The following is a 23,643-nucleotide window of genomic DNA, read 5'->3' on the forward strand; positions in this document are numbered from 1 at the left end:
CTGCTTTAACCATTTATAGACGCTTTCTTGAAAACATCATCCCGAAGCTCCTGTTCACATTTTTTGCTTCGTAATTCAAAAAAGCAGAGGCATGTAAAGCCCCCCCCTATAGAGCAACAGTCAGACTGCCACCGTGCGAAAAGCTGAGGGAAAAGCTGGAGCGCTTCTGTTTTTGACACATCGGTGCAGGGCTGCGGGTTGGATTTATGAGCATTTTGAATCCTTTTTATTTATCAGATAGTAACTCTCTAACATCTATTGCTGTTGCAGGATGTTTGATCATGCATGTGAGCAGCTAAAACATCCAATTTAAGCAGAGAAAGCATCATAATCTGTACAAGAACTTATGCCCGATTGTCGCCTATGTATAAATACTGGCTCCTTTTATTGTGCTGTATGCTTTAATCTAAATCACACTTCGTGCTTTTAAAAGCAAAACCTGCATATTTTGATATTTGTTCACTGTAGATGCGCCGATCCTCTCCAAAATATCTCCAAAATAAGTTTCAGGCGAGTTGGTTTTCAGCCTAAAGCTACAGTTATTTTGCAGTTTTCATATATTTTCATTTTTATTTTTGTTGACCGCCTGGTGCTGTTTAAAAAAAGTCCCCTAGTGGTCCCCGGACCCCCTTTATTTTACCCACAGTGGACTAAGCAGGTCCGGACACACTCTCCCCCTGTCTGCTGTGACTGATGTCGGATTAAATGGTTCCTCCAGGCTTGAGGTTTATGATAGACAGGGGAGCACAGCTGAGGATAGCGGGTGGTGGGGGTGGAGGTGGGGTTGGTGGTTGTAAGGGTCTTCTGTGCGTGATGGGGGCTCGGCTACATTACAAAACATGTCAATAAATCTGCTGCTCCGAAGCTGGACGCGGGTCAATGCATCATTTATGGCCAGTTCAGTGACGGTATCCCGTGTAGGTCATCTCATATCCTGCGCTATTTAATAATTCAATGTGTATATCCCGGAAAATATGTGCTTATTCTAGTATTTGGTATTTCAAGAAGAAGTTAGCTAACATTACCTCTGACGTCAGTGCCGCTTTACATGTTTTTGAAAACACGTGACCTACTTTTTTTTTTTTTTAAATTAACAGGGAAAACATGTTTGTGTCTTATGCTAGTTAAAACACTTCTCGGAGAAGCCAGAAGCAGCTTTGTTTGTGTGCCCTCCAGTGTGAAGACTGCTATGGGTGCTATGAGGCGTGCTGTTAGCTGAGGGACATCTTTCATAACGTGCCTGGAAGGAAAAGTGTCAGTACAATATTCTGTGTGAAATTTGACTTGTCACCACATTAGCCTCATTTAGCTTAGCCTACAGGCTAGCTAGCAGCTGCAGCGTTTTTTTGACATTAAATTAGGCTTTCACTTAGTCATATATAATCATATAAAAATAGCTGTTAAATTGTGTGCGTGTGTGTGTGCTAAGTGAAGTTGTTAGCACTGGAGTCCAAACGTCTTCATTAGTTACCTGACAGAGAACGTGTTAGCATTGTTAGCATTCACTGTCAAATCCATGGCTGGCAAAGACACCTGATACCTCAGTTAGGCAATACACACAATAAGTCATGTTAATTGAATAGAGGCCAGGGCCAGTTTTTTATAACAGGACTAAGGGCTCTCGTGTTTCATGGGCACACGGGGCTTTGCTTATTCAAGGGACACAGCGGCACACAACACAGCTCTGTGGTTGGTGAGTTGGATTGACATGGCAGTGTTCAGGGTTATTTCACCACACAGAACCTTTTAACCTCTCTGCTGTCTCACTGAACCACTTTTAAGACAAAGACAATCATCCAGCAAGGCAACCCAGTGTTGTCAAAGAGGCACACTCATGCGCACTACCTGCACAGATAGACATATACACACACACACGGTGCATTAGCATAGGTATCAGTTACTAGAATTCAATAGCTCGCCTGCTGCAGCAAGATTAACTATTCAGGGCAGGTGGTTAAAGGGCCTATTGTGTTGCATGGGTTCTGTGCTACTGTCATGATTGGACAATGCGTTTGTCTGGTGGGCAACCCACTGCCAAAACAATTGCAAGGGCAAAGGGCTGGAAGAGTACACACACATATAAGGTTTCGCCATGTGAATCACTTCTAGCTCTGCTGAGCAAATTTAAACAGAACCAGGTGAATGCAGGTGTACATGCAGAGGATACTGAGCTAGTTATTATTCTACACCAGCCTGGTCTGGGTTTTTCATGACGAAGACAGTTTGAATATGTATTCAGGTGAAGAAATGTAAAAAAAAAAAAAAAAATTATAGTGATGGAATTCAAATATGAAGTGTTACCATCTTAGCATCTTACTGAATAGAGGTTTATGATTGTAATCTCCCAAGATATGCAAATGAGAGTGAGCGAGAGCGGCGGTGGATAATTACTCATATTTATCAGGATCCCAGCAGGCCTTTACAGATAGCAGGCTAACGTTTGATGCTAAACACATGTTCTGGCTCACCTCAATGGATTTTCACTTGTCATGGAATCAACAACAGTGTGGTCTGAATTGTGTGTTTCATTATCAAGTATCTGTGTTGAGCCACAACTATTTGGGAGTTTAACTCTCAAATTAAGGTTGTAAAGCTCTAAACGATTTTTTTAAGAATTGTTAGAAATGGGTCCCTGCATTAAAAAAAAAAAAAAAAAAAAAAAAGATTGTAAACCTTTAATTGGTGTTGTTAGTGGTTATTTAGTGGTATTTAATGGCCACATAGTGAGTTGATTCTTCATTGAATGGTGCTCTCGGTATCCTTTCAGTGTGATCTAAACTCATAGGTGTTGTTTGCCTAATCGCTGCTTTCTCATTGTCGCACAATAGAAGTATCTTTGTATCTTTTGTGTCTACAATTTGTTAGCACAGATTTCTGCATATTTATTATCTCTTTGTTTTCCCACAGTTCTGTCGAAGGTGTGTGTGAGAGAAGCTGAAGATCTAAACATGGGGCGCGGAACTGGACCAGCGATGACCGTGATGTCCTTCAATCCAGGAAGTCGCCTGAAAGAAAAATCACAAGATGCAGCCCTGAATCACTGACACTACACAGAAAGGATCGCTTTCATCGTAACACTTCGACCTGTCCGTTTTGTGTGGAAACTGGATATTTTTCTGCATATCTCTCCCTAGACTTGGCTGACAAGATAAGATTCCATTATCAACATTAGATGCCTCTAAAATAATAAGAAGGATATTGCATTGTCTGCTTTCTTTACTGTAAAATTATCTATGTGGAATATAATGTTCAGAAGATAAGCCCCGGAACAAAACTGTAATCAGATGTTATCACTTTGAGGATCTAGCCCCAGTTTTTACCCTCTTCTGGCTCACCCTGTTATTCTCTACAATGAATCCCAACAGCCTACCTGGCCATTTCCTCATGCTGCTAAGTACCATGCTGGGCCTGAGCATAGGCTTGGAGTTTACTGGTTCTGAAGGTCAGTGGGCTCGCTACCTTCGCTGGGACGCCAGCTCTAGAAGCGACCTGACGTTTCAATTCAAGACTTCGGAATCGGAGGGCCTGCTGCTGTACTTTGACGATGGTGGATTTTGTGATTTTCTGCTTCTTACTGTATCCGAGGGCAAGCTGCAGATTCGCGTCAGCATCGACTGTGCCGAGACCACCATCACCTCTGATAAAACGGTCAACGACAGCCGCTGGCACTTTGCCACCATTAACAGGCACAACTTGCGGACTGGCTTGGCCCTGGATGGCCAGACCAAGACAGAAGAGGTGCGCCCCCAGCGGCAGTTCATGAAGATTGTTAGCGACCTCTTCCTTGGAGGACTCCCCGGTGACATCCGCACATCTGCCATCACCCTGCCCTCTGTTCGTGAGCTACCACCATTCAAAGGAATTATCACAGACCTCAGTTATGGGAGTAAACTGCCCACACTAATCAATAGTCAGAAAGTACGCTTGGAGATGATGGGCCTTTGCACAGAGAACCCCTGTGAGAATGGTGGGATCTGCTCACTGGCAGATGGAGAGACCTACTGTGACTGCTCCAAAACTGGATATGTAGGTCGATACTGCACTGAAGGTAAGAGGGCTGGCTCCAGAGCTTTCTGTGTCAAACGCTGAATATTGATTAAAGTCTTTGTAAAAAAAATTCTAAGGGATTCCTTAGAAATGTGGGACTGTCCTAACAGCAGGTTTGATGTCTGTTTCCATTTACACAGGAAAAAAATGTCATATAAAACCATTATATTTATTTATTTACTGTATTTTTTTGCAGGTACATATTTAAAAAACATCTTCTCTTGTCATGTGGCTTCAAACTCAGTGTTCATAAATCTCACTACAGACTTCTGGAATTAGATTTAATTTCCATAACTGTTGCTATTCCCGCTACACCTAATGTGATTTGTGCCACACCAAACTTCATTTATAAAATGCCTTGAAAAATGTGCATTGATTGCAGTGTAGCATTTACACAACAGCATAATTTGTATAAAAGCAGACGCAGATAAATTCCCATGTGTGAAAAATTTAATGCAATTCCCACAAACATAATCAGAATACTTCTTTGTGGCGTGGCTCTTTTAGAAAGTCTCCATATTTCATGTGAGAGTTAAATTGGAGGTGATGTGCTCAGCATTTCCTCTCCCTTCACAGTTATTACTTTTGATGAGACAGTGGCGGATACGGTATTAGCTGATATGACTAAAATTACAACACTGAGTTCTCTCTTTTTTTCATTAAATGTATTCAGATTTTGCAAGGTGCTGCAGGGACCTGAAGGTACACACACAAACTTTTGGATGAGAAACAACTTCATTTATTTTTCCCTCCTCTGCTTCTGTGCCAAGGCCATCTCTTCTTTGGGGAGTGTAATGAGATGCGTCATTTTGACAATATTCTACTCTGCTCTGTCTCCATCTTGAACCCTTTTGGCATAAGAACTTTTTTATATACTTTCAAATGGTCTGTGTCAGTGATATAAAATAGGAGCCATTTTTAATGTTTGACCCTGTTTTTTTTTCTTTTGCCTGTCTGAGATAAACTAGAAAATGATTTTTTCTTTGCACTGTACAAATACCAACTTATGTATGGAGCTTCTGCTCCTGGTTAAAATTCACATCTTTTAAAACCACCACAGCTTGTAGCCTTGAGATCAATGCCAGCAGATGCCAAGAATAACTTACTACATTCACTCTTCTTTTGGTATTGCACTCTTAACTTAACAAAATTTAAATGTTTCATACGTAGCTCAGTAATCTACAGAATACACAATTTGACTATAACCTTACATGCTTGACTTTTTTCTTCATGTGTATGGATTGTAGAAGATAAGTTTGTGTGAACAGACCCATGCTAAATTTCCTCCACTGCTGATCCACTTCCTGTCTGTCTAAATCAGAGTGACATGGTTAAAGGATGACTCCATTTTGCCAAAAAAATCAGGGGAATGCTCACTGAAACACCAACTGTATATAATACAGTCAAGATGGTTGCCATCAATTTGTCATCATTATAGCGTGTGTTTTACAATAATAATATACCGATTTCCCTGGAACGTTTTTAGCTATGTTTTGCATGCTAATATGTCACAACATTTGATGCTCAAATGAAGCTGTTTGGAGTTTAAATCCCAAGCACTAGCCTGTGGCATTGTTCAGGACAGCACGCGATGTGCTGGTTGCAGAGCAGTCAAGCGGACGGACTGGACTTGACCCCTTTTTCGCTTCATCCCATTTGCTCACTGCCTGTATCGAACAGTCGATGGAGGAGGAGTAGGTGGACCATTTGTCTGAGCACTGACAAGGAACTATGACATCTTTGTGTTTTAAAAAAACAAGGTTTAAGAGTGCACTTGCAACTCAGCCAGACAGTTTGGACAGGGGAAAAGAAGTGGTCATATCTCAGCCGCAGGCTAGAGCAAGTGTGACAAGTGGATTCACCACTGGCCTGTTGTACCCTGATTTGTCCCAGGGCGTCAGCTGTAGGACACACACGCCACAAGCCCCTCTTTACCTCTGTCTTTGGCATCTCTCTCAGACACAGTCAAACAACTGTTCTTCATCTTTTTCTGTTTTCAGGCAATAAAAGTAGGGGTAGGTGGGCTCTTGATCTTAGTTCCCAGCTGATCTGATTGCTGCTCTTTTCTGCTTTCTCATTAACTGATGTGGCTGATTGTTGATTATACCACAGAGACTAGGAACCATAATTAGGAGGATAATGAGAACAGAGATGGCTAATTTGCCTGGAAAATGCCTGCGCAAACACCATAGTCAATTCAGACTGTCTGCTGGCAATCCAGCACTGTTTCCTTTAATATGTCTAAGTGGCAAAATACTTGTTGTTCATGCAACTTGTGAGCGTGTGAGAATGTTTTCAGGGGATATTCAAAGAGATAAAACTTGAAGCATTTGTTTGTGGCTAGATACGAACAACTGCTGCACACCTGTCTTTGTCAGTATATTGTAATTATGCTCCACATTAATGAGCAATGAAAGCAATCTGTCAAACCTGTGAATATTTAAATGTTACATTATCAGACAGTGCGGTCCAGACGTCACGCGTGCATGCACTCAGACACATTTGCGTTTGTAGGCATGTGCACAAACACACACGTTAACGTGGACAAAGCCCCGGAGCTGCTCATTAAAATGGGCAGATGGCTGACTGACTGAATGGACTGGGCTTTGGAAACATTTTGCCAGCCGTATTCCTAATGGTAGCCTGCTAGCCCACTGGCCTAGAAGGGTAAAACAAGGAGGAGGCATGAGTTAACATGTGCAATGAGAAAATGGGGAAAAGAAAGTGGGATAAAGCCTGTTTATTCCACATCCAAAACATCCGTATTCCCACACCGGATGCCCTTTTTTGGGTGTGCATTTGCAATGTGAGATATCATGGGTTAGCCTACATCCTCCACAGCTACTTTATATTCACATTGCAGTGCTAATCACGAGACAGTTCCAGTCTCTGAGCCCCTTCAGCACTTCCTAAACCGTCCAGCTCTGTTCACAGCTTAGCACCACAAACAGTTGGCCATAAAGCACATGTCTACTCTATCCTTCCATGTGGATCAGGATGTATCAGTGTGACTAACTGTGTCAGGGCAATGAACTGAAACTGGACACCATTCCCAGCTCGCTCTCCATGTATACGTGCCGGCTTTGGCCGACAGATCCCCTGCTGTACTTTCAGCACATGGTCTTCTCACTGATAATTCCTAAAACGTTTCTTTTTGCAAAGTCATCTTTAATAATATCAACTAGCCTCTGCCCCAGTTAGCTGTGAAAATATCAGTATGTCTTTATGGTAATGATGTGGTTGTTGAACCTCATTCTGTTCAGTTAACTTAGTGGTGGTGACATTATGAAGTCTCTTGAATACCTCAGGGTTTTACTATTACAATGAGATGTGCATAAGGTCAAGGTTGTTAAGAGCTACACTGGATTGTTTTATGAATATGTAAAATGAAAGCCTGTGTCTCTCTCTTTCAGAATCCCACATCCGCATCCAGCATGGAAGTGGATGTGGGATGTGCAAAAGGGGCCTTTTGCTTTAAAAAAAAAAAAAGTGCAGTGACTTGATGGGGGACTAGTAATTGAAGGCTAGGGCAAGCAAACTGTTAAGCAAGTGCTGAAATAGTGCCTTCAGGCTTAGCTTTGGGGATTAATAAACAGACATGGAAAAAATGACAGTTACAATAATCTTACTATAAAAAGTAGGTCAGGGAGAAAAAAAGGGAAAAAATGGTGCAGGGACTTGCCTGATTCCAGTGCAGAGGGCATTTGTGTCTAGTGCCCAAGCTGAAAATTATGTTTGGATTTCAGTGGGGAAGCTGCTGGTAAAATAGAGCAGGGGATTACACTCGGACCACATGTCCTCCACAGCACATTGGCTTGTTCTGAGCACTCTTGCACCAGGAGAAAGGGTTTTATATACATGAGACCCTGCACGTTAAACACACCATCATCCATGCTGTGTATACATGGCATGTTTACTGAGCTCACACACTCACTGTGTATCTGCTGATTCAGACATGTAAATGCAGCAGTTAAAGTCCTCCACTTTCTCATAGGTGGAACTGTGCAGTTGTCCATCAGCTGGCCACTATCTCCCTTCCCCCCACTTCCATGCTTCGTCCTTCCCTTTCCTCTGCCAATGTCATCCTTCTCATGTGGGAGGAGGCGTAGCATCCATTTTAGACTCCTTATAACAGACAAGAGGAAAAATCTCACCTCGTCTTCATCAGACACTTCTACACACTTGTCTCCTTGCTTCTTCTAACAAGATCTTTCTGTCATGTGTTGAGTTTGTTAAATGTGTCATTAAACAAGAACATAATGCTTTCAGGGAGGAAAAAAAAAAACGAGTCATGAAAATCTTTGGTAATATCCAGCAGTGGGAAACAGGCCAGTTCTCTGTGTTTGGGTAGAGATCAAGGCAGTGCACTAAGTCAAATTAATATCTGATATTGTGTTTTACAGCTGATACTGCAGTCTGTCTTAATTAAGATTAGTTTAATTTCCTCTTGTCAGTCCTTGATGCTCCTTAGGGGCCCTGCTTACAAGTCTCTGCACATTCATTTTAGTTGCATGTGCCAGGTTTGAGACTGAAGAAGCAGAATACTCAATATATAACATGACTGCTGCTGACTTCACTCAGTGATCTCTGATGCTTCCAAATTACACTGGTGTGTTTGAGGCCCACAAGGTGTCATCCAAGGGTGAAGATGTTTGCCAAAAAAAAAGGAAGAGGCTTGCAGCTTTTTTTTTGTTGTTGTTGCTACATGCTGCGAACTACACAAGGATTCCCACAGTGAGCATTCTCCTGAGAAACCGCAAGGAGTGTGTTGATTTTGGGTCAGTGGTAAAGAAATCACTGGGTGGTTGCCGTTGGAGGAGAAAAGCATGGGTCTTAGAACGAGCATCTTGACATCCACAAACCTCACAACACCGTAAATCCTCAGGGCTTGGGATTTATGTATCTTTTTTTTTTAATGTGTGCGAGGAACTCTGTGTGATACAAGGTGCGGAATATTATGTTACTGTGACAATATTCGAAATGTGAAAGTGTTGTTTGATCTGGTTCCCTGAAAGGATGGGACAGATTCTGTTTTATGTGTTTGTTTCCACAGGGGTTTATACTGAAGTAGTTATTTTAATCAGGCATGTCAAGGAGCTACTATTTGCACCTTACATGACAACACAAAGATAAAATCGTGTGGTATTTTTTTGCATGATAGACCAACATGCAAAATCAGCTGTAGTGTGTTGCTAATGCAATGCTTCTCTTTGCTTTCTCTATTTTCCTGTGACAACTCCACAGCAGTCCAGAGAAAACCAGGTGAGTGCATAATGAGTTGTAGCCCCAGTTAAATCGTAGCAGCTAATTATATCATATTAAGATATTAATCATTTATGTATTCGCCTTTAAAATGCAGGCGAAAATGTACCAGTAATCCAATTTGAACCTTTTTTAGAACTGATATGTATTCAACAAGCAGCTGCCATAGGTACTTTATATTCTCTCATAGTGTTGCTCTCTTTATTAGCCATTTCAGCAAAAAGCTTTCAAATGCACTCCGGAAAGCTTTGCTTTTAGTGTGATAGCCATGGTTTGCCTTCATGCAAAGCATGCATAATAACAATACAACTGTAGTATTGGTGTGGTATTCTCAATTTTTCTCTCTGTTCCTGTCTGTTTGATTTTTCTCTTCAAGGCCTCGCACACCTGAAGGCAGAGCAAGGTACTCTTTTCTTTTTCTATGTAGATCTCTATTATTTTTTGCTCACTCACCCCCCGGCTTGGTTTTGGGGCTCAAATCTGCACTGTGTGCCTTCGCTACCTGTCCGTGTGCATTTGTGTGTTGCAATGCTCCCACTGCTGCTGCAGAGAAGTGGGAGGGCAAATTTGTATGTGTGTGTGTGTGTGTGTGTGTGTGTGTGTGTGTGTGTGTTGGTGGGGAGGGGTGCATGGCAGCATGGCATGTCCCACATCTCACCTTCGTCTCTCTCTACGTCTGTGTCTCTTCAGCCTCGTTTCACCCAGGTTTCTGTGTATTACATAATTGTGTACTATTCTCAGTTCCACAGCAAACATGCTGTGACATGGTCCACTATGGGGTGTGGGGGTGGGGTGAACAAGCAGAGGAAGCAAGAGGGGTGGATAAGGACATCAGTGGAATTTAGGAAGACAGCTTGGACGAGAAGGAAAAGGCATGCTGGAGATGGGGAAGGCTGGGGACCTGGGGTTTATGTCTTATTATTGCAATGGTGCAACTTTGCTCAGTTTCTTTGTTGATTTATTCACATGTCAAAATCCATTTTTTACAGACTATTCTTTTTAGTTTTCTCCCTGCAAAGTTTGCTATCTATCTATTAATAGTGTGAAAGTAAAATCTTGAAATCGGTGCTTGTTTGTTGATGCAAGTGTTTGAGTCTCACATAAGCTATGAAGCCAAGAACCCCAGCACTGGAAGTCTACTGGATACCAGAAACAAACACTGTTTTACTGTTTATTTACACCAGGCCAGCACACCTCATAATTTGGCATAAAGTTTTTTTTATTGAACTTTTCCTGACATGGCTGAAATAGACAGAAACTTAAGTTGTGTGCTCAAGATCAGTTTTGCTTAGCCTCTCTCACATGTGACCTTAGCATTGTAATTCAGACCATGCAAAAAAAATATGCTGAAGTAGTGAAGTGTCAGTTGTATGCTGCCCGCATGTGCTTCTCTCATCCTTTCATAATGTGCATGGTTGTCAACATTTTGCATGTGGTGTAAGTGTCATGTAGCAGTGTACTGGCTTAATATCGACTAACAATACCTTACCCCCACTTTTTTGCTGTCTCTCTCTGGTGCTCTGCTTTGGGATGACACTCCTTCTCCCTCTTTTACCTCTACGGATCCTTTCTCCTCTCCAAAACCTGTAGGTAGAAACAAAGGTACAGCAATCCCTTTTTCCTTTTATTGCTGCTTTTACTTAAGCTCTGAGAGCTGTGTGAATGTGTTCATGTGTAGAATCTGTGCCGCCACCGGTTAATCATTTATTATGTGTGTTCATTAAATGTATTCATTTGCTCATCTTTTTTGAGAGAGAGTCAAAATCAGGGGGACTTGATGCTTTCCAGCTAACGAGCGCCTGCATTTACTGTTGCATGAAGGATGAATGACTGAGCAGAAAGATGAGTGAAGCTGGTAAGAAATAGTGTCAGTGTGGAGACTAAGTGATTTTCACTTGATTATCTCTGTTTAATATAGAATGATGAGAGTAAGCTCTGCAATGGATTATTTAGTGTCCTTGTAATTATTCATAGCTTGTCTGTGTCAAGACACGTGTGTAGAAGCTACATACACACAGATTTGTGTATTTAAATGCCTAATTGAATATGACAGTTCTGTGTTTGCTGAAAAAGAGCTGATTGGTGGATTCAACGTGGCATTTGGCTTTCTTTTGAATGAGGCCATAGCCTGTGTAGTGCATGCATGCAGATAATGACCTCTTTATTAAATTTCAGCTGTTGTTGTATGCTTTGTTGTACTTATATGTAGTTATGTTATAGCATGTTATAGTATGTAATGATATGTGTGTGTGCCAGCTTTATCTAAGTCACTTGACAGTTGTGCTCTTTTGAATGAAACATGAGATTACTTGGGTTCACAACACATCATTCTATTGTCAGCTAAGACCACCCCTTGGCAAACTGGTACACACTGTACACTGGTAACTGGCACGACTTCCTAGTTTTGTTTACAAACATAGTATAAGAATGCCTTTCTAAGCCTCAGAAGTGATGCTTTGTGACTGTGGTTAGTGGTGGGCTAGTTAGAAATAGTTAGCTATAGTCATTTGTCTATGATTGATTGAACTGTTCGGAGGAAAGGTTATATAAATGGTAATGAGTTGTAAACAGTGTTTGATTTCCAGTAATTAATTTCTGACTTTTTGGTTGACAGGATTACAAAGTAGTGTGTGTGTGATTTGCCTGTGTTTCCTCTGAAGCAGACACTGCACTGCGTTCTCCCTGTGGATGGGGAGGAACCAAAAACAGAATTCCTCTACACTTGTATCACATCAGCATATTAGGTGGCAATGGGGCGATCAGCATGCAGTGAGTGGTCCCACAGCGCTTCACTTGTTAGCGTTGTTGTATAACAGAAGAAGAAGGTTTGATACTTGGCTTCAGCCCTTTCTATTTAAGTCCATTGAGGTTTCCTTTGGGTGTTCTACTTTCCTTAAACTGTCCAAGGACATGCTAATCAGACGGTCTGGAGACTTTAAATTACCCACAGGTGTAAGTGAGAATGATTGTCTCTATATCAGTATTAACCCTACAATGATCCCTGAATATGATCCCAGTGTTGCTGAATAACTATTAGAAAATGAATGAGCAGATTTAGCATTGTGGGTGTTTAATCAAATTGCTATAATAGTTGGACACGATTCTAAAACACCTATTATATAACTTATTACATGGCTTTTATTGTGAAACATCAAGATGTGATGTGTAAAATGAGGACGTGCCTTACAGCAGGTCCCTGCGCTATTAGATTCATGTCTCTGCAGTTGTGAGTATGTACTGTAAATGGCACAGTGGTCAGAGGGTACAGTAAGTGTGAGGCTGGGGAGAACAGACTAGAATAGACCCGAGATGAGAGTGAGAGAGTGAGAGAGTGAGGGTGGGGGCTGAAGGGAAAGAAAGAAGAAAAAAATGATAGCTGCAATACTGGAGGTGCCAGGCGAGTGTGTCAGGGTTGTGAGGCCACATATTTCCAATGAAAAATATGAAACACATGTCATCATTGTACTCAAATCCGGAGCCTATATGCCACATGTACCCTGAGCCATCTACAGAGATAGATTTAGTCCCTTGCAATCAGCGAGGACCCAATTGTTCTTGGCTCAGAGATGCAGCTTTTTTTGATGCATAGCTTTGACGCTATCGCAAACTTTTTATAAGCCATGTCAGTGGACCCAGGGACTGTGCTCTAGTTAGCAGTAGTGCTCCAGTTAGCAACATGGTGCCCTTCAGCATGCAGATGTTTCTAGACTTTAGTCATTGTTGTATTGTAAGCCTGGTTAGTGAAATGTGTATTTGTAATGTTAACATCACTTATTCTCATTTAGGTACAAATTGAACAATTCACTTTACTAAATTTGATTTTCTTCTGGAAGAATAATAAAGCTGAAAATAGAACAGCAGCCTTTATGTACAATATGAATCCAAGTACCAATTAACAGCTCCATTTACAGCTGCAGTCATACCTCTGTGCCATCCACTTAATGAGATCTGACCATAAGAGCTTGTGTTAACAGTGCACTCAGTGGTAGTTATTAGCCATGTTAATTTGATCATAGGTATCTGTAAGTTGAAAGTATATATTTGAAAAGAACATTTAATCACAGAAGCGATGTGGTTTGTATTTATTAACACTTTAGGTAACAGATTATTTTATGCAGTGTGAGTTAACTTTTAGCTGTGTAATGAAAGAAATACATTGTTCTCTTTCTAATGATGTGTAAGTGTGAAATGATCATATTGAGGATTAGCTTTTTAAAAATCTTTCTTATTAAGCTATCTATTAAAAGTTAAATCCACGGGACCTATTTGCTAAAGACTGAACAGAAGCACACTCATGACATGACTCATAAATGAAAGCCCAGCTCCTGCGTACACCGATCACTATTTTCCTCTCTTATGTCTCATGAGAGATCTGCTTCCTGTGCTGCGGACATCTGGATAGTGTACAGTGGATGTTCTGTAATGAAACTGTAAGGGCAGAGAAAGAAACCATGTCACATTGTACCCATCGCCAGGTTATCAGCAGTCCACTTTAGAGAACAGTTAGAGTGCTGCTGGAAAGGAATGGGAGTGAGGAGTTCTAATCCCTCTTCATGGCAGTTTAAAACTGAGAACGTATTCTTCACTTCTGGAGTCACTCTCCCTAATTATCCCCTCAAAGTCCCTCTGCAAAGTTCCAGCTGACAAGATTTTTGCTCTCTGCCTCTGTGAAACCCATTCTGTTTCAGCATCCCTCTCCCTGTCACCCCAACTCTCAGTCTCCCTCTCTGCCACCCTATTCATCACCGTCAGCCTCGGTATTCTAGTTAGCCTTTCTCACTTTCTCTCTCCACCTCCTCCTCCTTCCTCCTGCTGGTGTTTCTGCGGTCCTGCTCAAAGTACTGTGGACATCATGAGCCTCCCATCACAGTCAAGCTCAATACAGGAGAGCCTACTGTCTGTGTACAGATGCTGGCAGGCTTCAGTTGGATTTATGTTCAGCTCTGTCCACATAGCTTTCTAGCATGTCCACTGGGTACTGGTCAGTACTACACTAGAGATACAGTACCTCAGTGAATTTTTAGCTTTGGTTGTGATTTTAACCCATAGTTTGTGGACATATTCTACAATATAGCATATCATCAAACGATGGCCATAGACTTTATTATTCATTTCAAAGAATTTAAAATGTTTTAATTTTATGCAAAGTTTTCACCAACATGTTTCTTTTAGATGTCACCCAGGTCAAATTCTGAGTTGTGAACCTGTGAAGGAAGTAGAGGTGCTGATGGTTAGCTCCTGTGCATGCCAGTACTTTTTGGGAGAACCTTCTCATGAGCTAGTAGAATTTCTGATGATGTATTCCAAACACATTTTTGCTGAATTGATTCACTGCTGTACAAATATTTACCCAGCATCCCTGTATCCTAATTGTAGTTTTTAACCTACTGACTCATTGCATGCATTTTGGAAAATGAAGCATTTGTCCCTCCTTGTCCTTTGTAATGCATGTGACAGGAACATTGTGTGCCATCAGAGGTTTATTTGCATCTACACAGTGTCACAGAGGCAGTGGATAGGGTTTTTCCCGTTACGCCTCAGACGCTGGATTTGGAGCACCAGCTGGCACTTATTGGCCTTGGCGAGTGTTGGCCGTTCTGTTGATAAACGGCTACTAATGGCCAGACGCTCACCCTGAAATTGAGTTTTACTTTGCCTCTCCTCATTACTCAGTCTAAAAACTACACCACAATCCTGTAGGTGGATTTCAAAGTTGCTAAAAATTGAGGGCATTGGTCAAATTGATTTCAGCGCAGACCGGCTGCTACTCAAGCAGTCAAGAAATATGAGCTGTAAATACAGACCTTCTCCTGAATTCTCGTGGGTTTCCACCTGCAACTCATTGTTTCTGAAAAGATGCTGATTTGATGGAGTTGAAGTTCACACCTGCCACCCCTGTTCCAAGCTAAGGCAGGCACAACATAAATTGTTCAGAACAGTTACTTAAAGTGGAGGGAACTAGAAATTCTGTTTAAAGTTCAAAGACCTTATTGTTAAAGATTGAATCATTGGTTTCATTCATTTCTTTCTAGAATGATTGTCACTAGTTGTGCTTTTTTTTTGCATCTGTTTCTTTGCTGTATCATGCCCCTCTTGTGTTTTCCCCCCACGCTCTCATTCAATTCTTTGTTTTGCATTTAATTTGCAATATCCTCTTGTCATGTTAGTCCTCCTCTCTCATCCACTGTTTTCCCAAGTCATTTCCTGCATCTCCAGTTCCCCAGACAACAGCGCTTCAATAAAAAAAATAAAAAAACTACACTGAACAGTTCCTACCCAGACGCCAACTCACTGATGCCGTCATGATGATTGGTCATCTTTTCCTCCTTCTCTTTTCTTTTCACTCTCTGTTGGCCTTGTGCTCCTTTTACTCCTCTCCCTCTGTTCTCTCTCTCTCTCTCTTTCTCTCTCTGCTGACCTCTGGGATCAGCCGAGCAAGACTGATTCCCACTTTTTCACGGATCACGAGTGCGTCAGTGGTTACGCAACAGCAACAGAGAGAGAGAGATGGGGAGGAGAGAGAGAGGGAACGTGAATATGTAACTGACATATTTGTCCATCTTTATTTGTGTTGCTGCTTATGACCAAAGGATATTGCTCCTGGTTAAGCCCTCTTCTCAACAAAATATTTAATGTGTTTGCATGAAATATTAGAAATATCATTATTGCTTTAGCAAACATAAAGTGTGGACACTTCATACACAAAGACAAGTAGAAAATCTGCTTACATATTACATAAATGCTCTGTACATTTGCATAGTGTCAGATAGATCATTCTTTTTGTCCCTTTTTTCAGGTTTTGTCGACCGTATAATGTCGCAATCAAACATGAATTTGTCTTATTTCAAGTAAACAAATGGTTGAGAACAGTACACGTGCCTGAAATCTCATGAATGCTGTATATATTGTTTTTGAAGTGCCTAAGACCTTGTGAGTAGATTTACGCGAAGAAGTAGGTTAAGATGTGGCTTGAAGGGCTGTATTGTGAGAGTCTAAGTATGGGTGCAGGAAGGCTTAGGAATATGTGGGAGTGAGTGTGTTTGTGCACAGGGTTGTGTGATTGTGCAGAGGGGTGACATGTGTAGATGTGATGGCTGCAGCCATGCATAGATGTTCACACCAGGGAGAAAGTAAACAAACATTGCAGCAAAATGGTTAGAAATGCAACAACCACTGCTAGAGCATGCCGCCTCTTTCTGTCTTCTTGTCATTATTTAATTCATCCTTTCTTTTGCTGTTTGTTACCTTGTCCAAATAGGGTTTTTTTCTTGTTTGTTAGATTGAATGAAAGATGAGACGCTGCTGAAAGATAATCAATAAAATTGGTGTATTATTTACTGCTTGGGGTTGAAACAAAGGTGTTTTTAAAATTAGTGTAGCTTTGAGCAGTTCCTTGCTCCTGTTGTTTAATGTCCGGTTTACATTGTGCGATGTGAATGTAATAAACTTTGGTACGACGTTAAGTTTCATGCATGCAGATTGTACGATGACCATTTACTGAATCACAGGCAATCACAGGTTACGACATACGTCAACATGTGAGGAGGAGGAGGACGTGGACGCAGAGTGACAGGTCGTAGCAGCTGTCACACTGTGATACAGTCATCCTAAATTTCTGACACTGCTAGAATTTTATCTCAGCTTGTCTTTGGTCGCAAGATGCTGACAACGGCCATCGTAGAACCTGTCTCACAGTGCGACGTAAGACCACCGACAGACTGGTTTTGGTAAGCCTTACCAAAGATGGACCAAAGTAGGGCTGCAGCGATTATTCGAGTACTTGAGTAATATTTGAGGGCAAAATGCATCGACAACTAATAGTATTCGATGACTCATTAGTGACGTCATTGAGAATGATTCTCTGGTTTGTGGTGTAGCGGGATGATCAGCGTTTTGGGTGCAAGAGGCCCTGGTTTGGAAACTTGGGTGGGCTGTTTGTAGGTTGGTGCGACACACGCACACGCAGTTTTGCTCCGGGAATGGAGATTGAAGCAATGACAAAGCAGCGGTCCAAAGTAGTTGTCCACTATTGAAATAGTTATTAGCTGCAGCTGTATTTATGGGAAAAATATGACGTTTACGTGTGATTTGATTACTCGAATAATCGCAAAAATAATCGGTGAGTATTCGATTATCAAAATACTCGTTTGTTGCAGCCCTAGACCAAAGTAAAACTATCATGCTCACTGTCCTTTTTGTTGGCCTAAATGTTTGTCATTGTTATATCAATTGTGCTTTTCAACTACAGGAACTAACAAGCCATTTTAGTATTTTCAACACCTTTAAACTCCTCTTGGAAGTCCCTCTTTCGGGGCTGCTTTCGGGGCAGGACTTAATTGCGGTCCCCTCTGGTTAAAATTGCAGGTCAACAAAAGCAGCAGGAGATGAAAATGGAATGACAAGAAAGGTTATACTGTGGAGATTTCAAATTATTATATCACCTAGTGAGACCAGTGGATTTTACACTTCAGTGAAAGCATAAATGCTGAAAGAGCAGATTGGAAGTCAGTTTCTATAAATGTTCCAACCACATGACGCCTACCTCGATTCTGTGCAGGGTAAAAAAGCCATGACGGTGTGCTGTACTTTAAGTAGCTGTTGACAAACTCTTGTTGTTACATTCAACACTTCTTTGACATTAAATTGTTGCATTTGCTTGTGCACTCACATTTAAAGATGCATGTGGTTTGTACTTTATAAGCACCTGTGTTTTTCCTGTATGTTCTTAGCTTGTATATCAATGGAGCCTAACATTGCCTGGCAGTACTCTTGCCTGACAGAAGAGCTGCTTTTTCCTGACTTGGAAATTCTCTCTCCACCATGCCGGTTTGATCGCTTATGTGTGCTGATGTGTGGTGCTCATGCAGCATGACAGATGACAAAAAAAGGTGCTTTCTCAATTCAAAAACACATTTTAAAACACTCTCTAAACTGGTAAAATGTTGACCTTTGCAAGTCTCATGAAAAGATTTTGTTTTTTTACAAAAATACAACTAATAGCAATGACCTATAATACCATTAGCTTTTTAGTAAGTGATATAAAATATTAAACAGGTGAAAAGAAAGAACCACTTTTGTAATACTAACCAAGGGCAGACTTAATGGTACCCCAATTGAAGGATGCACGTTTTCTAAGCACCTTGACACTATTATTATATATACAATACTGTAAACTGGTCAAAATTTAGATTGTTGTTTCATCCCACACTTTTGAGGTGTATTATATATAATGTTTTGCTTTTCAGCAAAGAGACTAATGATAATACTAATGATGATGATACTAATGAGAAATATCACTGAAGGAAGTCCAGCAATAGTCCAAAACTGAGCAAAGTGTCCTATTTTTTTCCCGATTCTGCTCTACTCATTACTGGCCAGTGAACATGAGCCAGCCATGTGACTCAAAAGAGGCCTGGCATGTTTAGTTATAACAAAAATGAAAGGCTATCTAACCCTAACCCGCCTTCACAATGAGACAAGCCACATAAGCAGGCACATGCCCTTGCTCTGGCTGAGTCCTTATGCAGATGATATGCTAATGAAGTCATCCGATTTGATTCTGCTTAGGGTGCACTGCACTGAGAGGGAAGATAATCAAGCGTTGATCAGTTCCCACTACTGCACTCACACCCCTTATTTTGTGTGTGTGTGTGTCTGGTTTCTTGTGCTGGTTGGCTGTGGGAGAGAGGAAATATGTTTGGGTACACATGGACTGTTTGGGCATGTAATTATTTGTGGTTATTTTTGTGTGCATAATACACAAGCTGCCTTCTTTTACAAAAATAGCCATCCTTTTGTTGCTAATAATATTCCTAGATGTTGCTGCTGCACTTTTTTTAAGAGCTGTAGTGTGGACAAAAAGGTACCTTCCCCCTCAAAGCACTGCCCGCCTAGGTTATTCATGAGTTTTTTTATACAGCTAATTATATTAGCTTTAACGATATAAGCGGAAATGAAAACATATGTCTGTTTAAGTTGAGAATGACAGAAAGAAAATAGATTGCTTTATTCAAATGTAAAATGTTGTACTTCTCCTGAACCTTACTCACTATTAAAATAACCTAGCTTGTTTATGGTTTTTATGTAGTAGAAATAGTCAGATCCCTCGACAAATACAAAACACATGACAGGGGACCTCAGTGTCCTCAGTGGTAGCTACAGCTCTGGTGCTGTCACTACAAATGTACTAAGTGGACTTTGGTATTTATTTATTTTTTTATAGTTGAGTCGTTTCAGCTCCTCCTGTCTCCTCTGCTTTCAACATGCAGTGACGGGCTTCTCTATAGGGTGTTTCTTGCTGTTGCTTCTGATTTTTGCCGTTTACCTTTGCTTCCTTGTTGCTCCCCTTACCTTTGTAATTTTTTTCCCTCCCGTGTCCCGTCTGTCGTCTCTTTTATCCCCCTATTTCTCTTCTCTGTCATTTTCTTGTTGCTCTTTCATCCTTCGTCATTCGTCACACACCCACCTTCACAGTTTTTCCTTTTCTGCTATCAGTCATCAGTTCACTGTGTGTTTTCACCCCCCCCCCCACCTTCCTTTCATGAACCATAATATAAAATGTAAAAAAAAAGTAATTAAATTATATGCGTTACTTTCATTACCATTTCACCCAGTTCAGCTGAAGTTCACTGCTGGTTTTTTTCACGTCTCCCTTCTCATCGCTGTGTCTGTCCCTCAGTCCCCGCTCCCACTGTGTGCTACCTGTTCCCAATCCACTCGTCCCCTAGCCCTGACCCTCCCCAAAGCCTTAAGTAAACATGACATGATTTCACTCTTTTATCTCCTGTCTTTTCTCCTTTTTTCAAATCCTGACTATAGGCAAACAGATAATGGATTTAACTTGCATTATTCTTGTAGGCAAATCTCAAAGCACTGCAGCACACCCATTAACCCCTGTAGCCTCCGTGCCTGACTGGGGGTCCTCAGAGAGATTCACAGAGGCATTTGATCTTGTTTGATCATCATCATCTTCCCTTTTAGTGGCGTGTGTGTGTGTGTGTTGCTTGGATTAGCACATCCTATTGATCTCCACTGCCCTGCACTCGCACAGTGTGACAGATCTGCAAGAGGCAATAATTAGTCCGGTAATTGGCTGATCAGTTGCATGGAAATATGCTGAGCTAACAGACTTTCAGGAACGTGTTTTGACCCTACAGTAGATTTTGACAGGTGTGAGTCTTTGTGAAGGTCTTTTTATGTAAAACTGCATGCTGGGAATTCTTCCGGGCTATAATAATCATTTCTACACACTGTTGCATTCATTAAAGCACAGTTGGAGGGGATTCGTTAATTCAAATCTGAAGGTGGTGGAATATTTTACATACAGTAATCATGTTGTTTTCCCTGAATGGGAGTGAGTAGTCTGCTTTCTGCTTGTATAACTTTCTAAAAAAGTGTCAAATTCCCCGAAATATCGCTATATTCAGTAGTTGTCTTTCAAGGACATAAGGGCAGTCGGCCAACTGTAGAGGGAGATGACAATGCCTTTTATTTACATGCTTGGCTAATATAGTTTAACCTTTAGAGTGATGTTAGATCAGGGTGACATTTTTTTCACATTTTGAGCACTGTACTATTGAGTCAGCGCGGTGTAGTGTAGTACATAACACATTCACTACAACTCCACTACATCACTGCTTACTATAGCATCCCATCCTTGCTTGCAGATTCTACATGCACACAAACACACTGGGGTGCAAGCTAATTTTCAGTCCTAAGAACTGACCGCTTCTAAAGTCCACTAGTAGCTTTTACCAAGTTAAAGACCTCTATCATTCTTCTCAAATGTCAGTCCGCTGCTGTTGCCCACATGTACTGATGGTTGGTTATGTGTCTGTACACGTGACAATGACAGAATGTGAGCTTATGAGTGAGCATCTGAAGAAGTGCCACTGAAGGTCCGTTCTTGTGAGTGATCAATATCTCTTTCAAGCATGACAACATCACTATGCAACCGAGCATCAAGTGGGGCAGTGAGGAGGAGGATGATGGGGCTGCAGGCATGTACTTTGTTAAAGGGTATGCCTTTTGTGTGTCCAGAGCAGGATGAGAGGCTGAAAGTAGGTGATCGACATCGTAAGGGGAATATTTTTCTTTTTTTTTTTTTTTTCCTCACAGTACCTAACAGACCAAGTGGGTGAAAGATTCAAGAACAGCAATAACCTTCCACTGACCCGTGCTGAGAAAGGCACACACCAGTCATATCTGTGTGCACAGCAGTGTTAACTTGTCAAAGAATGATCATTTGAGTCCTTGAACATGTTTGGCAGAGAGATGTGTGTGTCTGAATGTAATGTGCATGTGTGACTGAGTGAGTGCCTTGCTGAATTATGGAGTATGTTTGCTTTTTAACAGATCAGCAGAAGAGGTGATGCCACAGTCAATGTCACAGCCTTCATGCATAATTGCTCCACTTTGTCATTGCCAAGGGCTGGGCAGCGCCACATCTGATTGCTTCCCCTTTCCCTCGTTTCTCCTTGTCTTTTTCCTCTCTCCCCTTCAGACTTTATTCTCATTAGGCTCATTAACTTATCCTGCAGAGACAGAGCAAGACAGACAAAGAGTTAGTTGAGTTTTCAGAGATTTTATACCTCACAATACATGTGATACATCACAGCGTAAACCAAGAATAGCTTCTTGAAGCTAAATTAAGTGAACGTATGACACCACGTCTGGTACAACAGATGACGTGAGCCTGTCTGTGGCTGTGTGTGCAGTGTACAGGCGCATCAGTGTTTATTCGCTTACCTGTTGGCATGAGAATGTGTGTGATGGTGGTAAGAAGATACTCAGCAGTAGAAAGCTTACCCTATCGGTGATGCTGAGAGGTCACTGTCGCTGACTCATTGTCTGACACTGGTTAAAAATGAATAGGAAAATACAGTTTACAGACAACGGCACCTGTTTACGCTAACACGTTGGGGTGACTCTGTTCCTACTTGAACAGTAATATATCCTGCTTTGCATTTCTTTGTAGAGGGTGGATGTAGGTAATCTGAAGATTAAGGGAAAAAAATACAAATATAGTTTTAGTTGTTTCATTGTTAGGTGATGAGTTATATTAGTTTAGATCTCTTTGTCTTTGCACTTATTTTTACATATGTGTGTGGTTTAGAGGTGTGTGGGTTTGTTTTGGGCGTACATGTGTATGTGTGCGCTTCTACATGTGTAATAGTGTGTCAGTCGGTCCCAGTGCTGAAAGGCTGGCAGTGAATGAAGTTGGAGTGTCTCATGGTTAAATGATGGGGCCCTTTCGGGCACTCGGAGGGTTTTGAAACACTAAGTAATTGGTTTTCCTGGCAGAATGGGGCCACTGCTATAGCTTAGGGCCAGTGTGAACTCCACTAGCTCAGGTCTTGTCAGGGACGCTAGCCTGCTAAACCTGGGGTGAAAATCAACTTATCACATGGGAAATATTCACTCTATAGTTTCAATAACATAATTTAGTTTGTGTGTTTTTTTAATGTTGTTCTTAAATGTAAATCACAATTTCAAGCTACTAAGATGTCCACACCGTGTCCAGTGTCCCTCACTATTGCACGGCCATTTGTGTGTAGCTGGAGGAGAGTGTGTTTGTAGCAGAAGTGAATGCCAAGAACATCATTTAGGCTCACATGCATGTCTAGAGAACATGAATTCACACACACAGATTCAGTCTGCTCAATCACCCATTGTTTGCCCCTGAAAAGTCTCGGTTCAGCGGGCTTCTCTATCTGTCATGCTGATTAACACACACCCATGTACTGTACTCACATTCCCAGGTCCCTATACTGAAAAATATCCCCATATTTGTGTGTGTGTTTGTACATGTTCATATTTGTGTGTGTGTGTGCAGATGCGGTGGATGCTGCCTGGTTGTCGCTAAAGCTTGGCTGGCCCCAGGCACAGGAAAGACTTTATATATATATATATATCGGCCTACATGCCACTGACTCTTCTGGGAGACTGTCAAGAGCTAATTTGTGAGACCGATAGAGTTGTGGGAAAAAGATGCAGCATGGCTGTGCACTGTGCAACTTTCCTTTTTTTTAAGGTAGTTGTCTTTATTGCTCTTCTTTCCTAAAACCAATATCACATCAAAATGTAGTAGCTACATCTACTGCACAAAACTTAGCTTCACAATAAAGCATCTACAATTGTGGGATGGCTAGTTTTATTTTCGGCTTCTTCTTTTTTGTGTCAGCAGATACAAAGCTGACAAAAGTCTGCATAGTGAATGGACCACGCACACACACACACACACACAACTGAGAAGAATTGCTTCATTTCAATTTGGGGTAACAAACCCCTGAGCCTTTATTGTGAAACTATTTCAGCTGGGGCTGTATCTATGTA

General features: G+C 41.3%; 1 protein-coding gene across 8 annotated transcripts in view; it reads left to right on the forward strand.

Moving 5' to 3' along the window:
- The first annotated feature begins 3,384 nt into the window (after positions 1–3,384).
- nrxn3b (neurexin 3b) overlaps positions 3,385–23,643 on the forward strand; it is a 232,691-nt gene continuing 212,432 nt past the window's right edge. For 4 of the 8 annotated variants that reach the window (XM_028396932.1, XM_028396933.1, XM_028396936.1 and 1 more), the window contains exon 1: positions 3,385–4,056. In XM_028396932.1, coding sequence (XP_028252733.1) covers positions 3,385–4,056 — 672 coding nt within the window. Of the gene's footprint in view, positions 4,057–9,291; positions 9,310–9,685; positions 9,713–13,162; positions 13,178–22,491; positions 22,533–23,643 lie in introns of all 8 variants that reach the window. The other 4 variants (XM_028396930.1, XM_028396931.1, XM_028396929.1 and 1 more) reach the window with 3 other exon arrangements.

Source organism: Parambassis ranga, chromosome 24, assembly GCF_900634625.1.
Source record: "Parambassis ranga chromosome 24, fParRan2.1, whole genome shotgun sequence".
Classification (NCBI taxonomy): domain Eukaryota; kingdom Metazoa; phylum Chordata; class Actinopteri; family Ambassidae; genus Parambassis; species Parambassis ranga.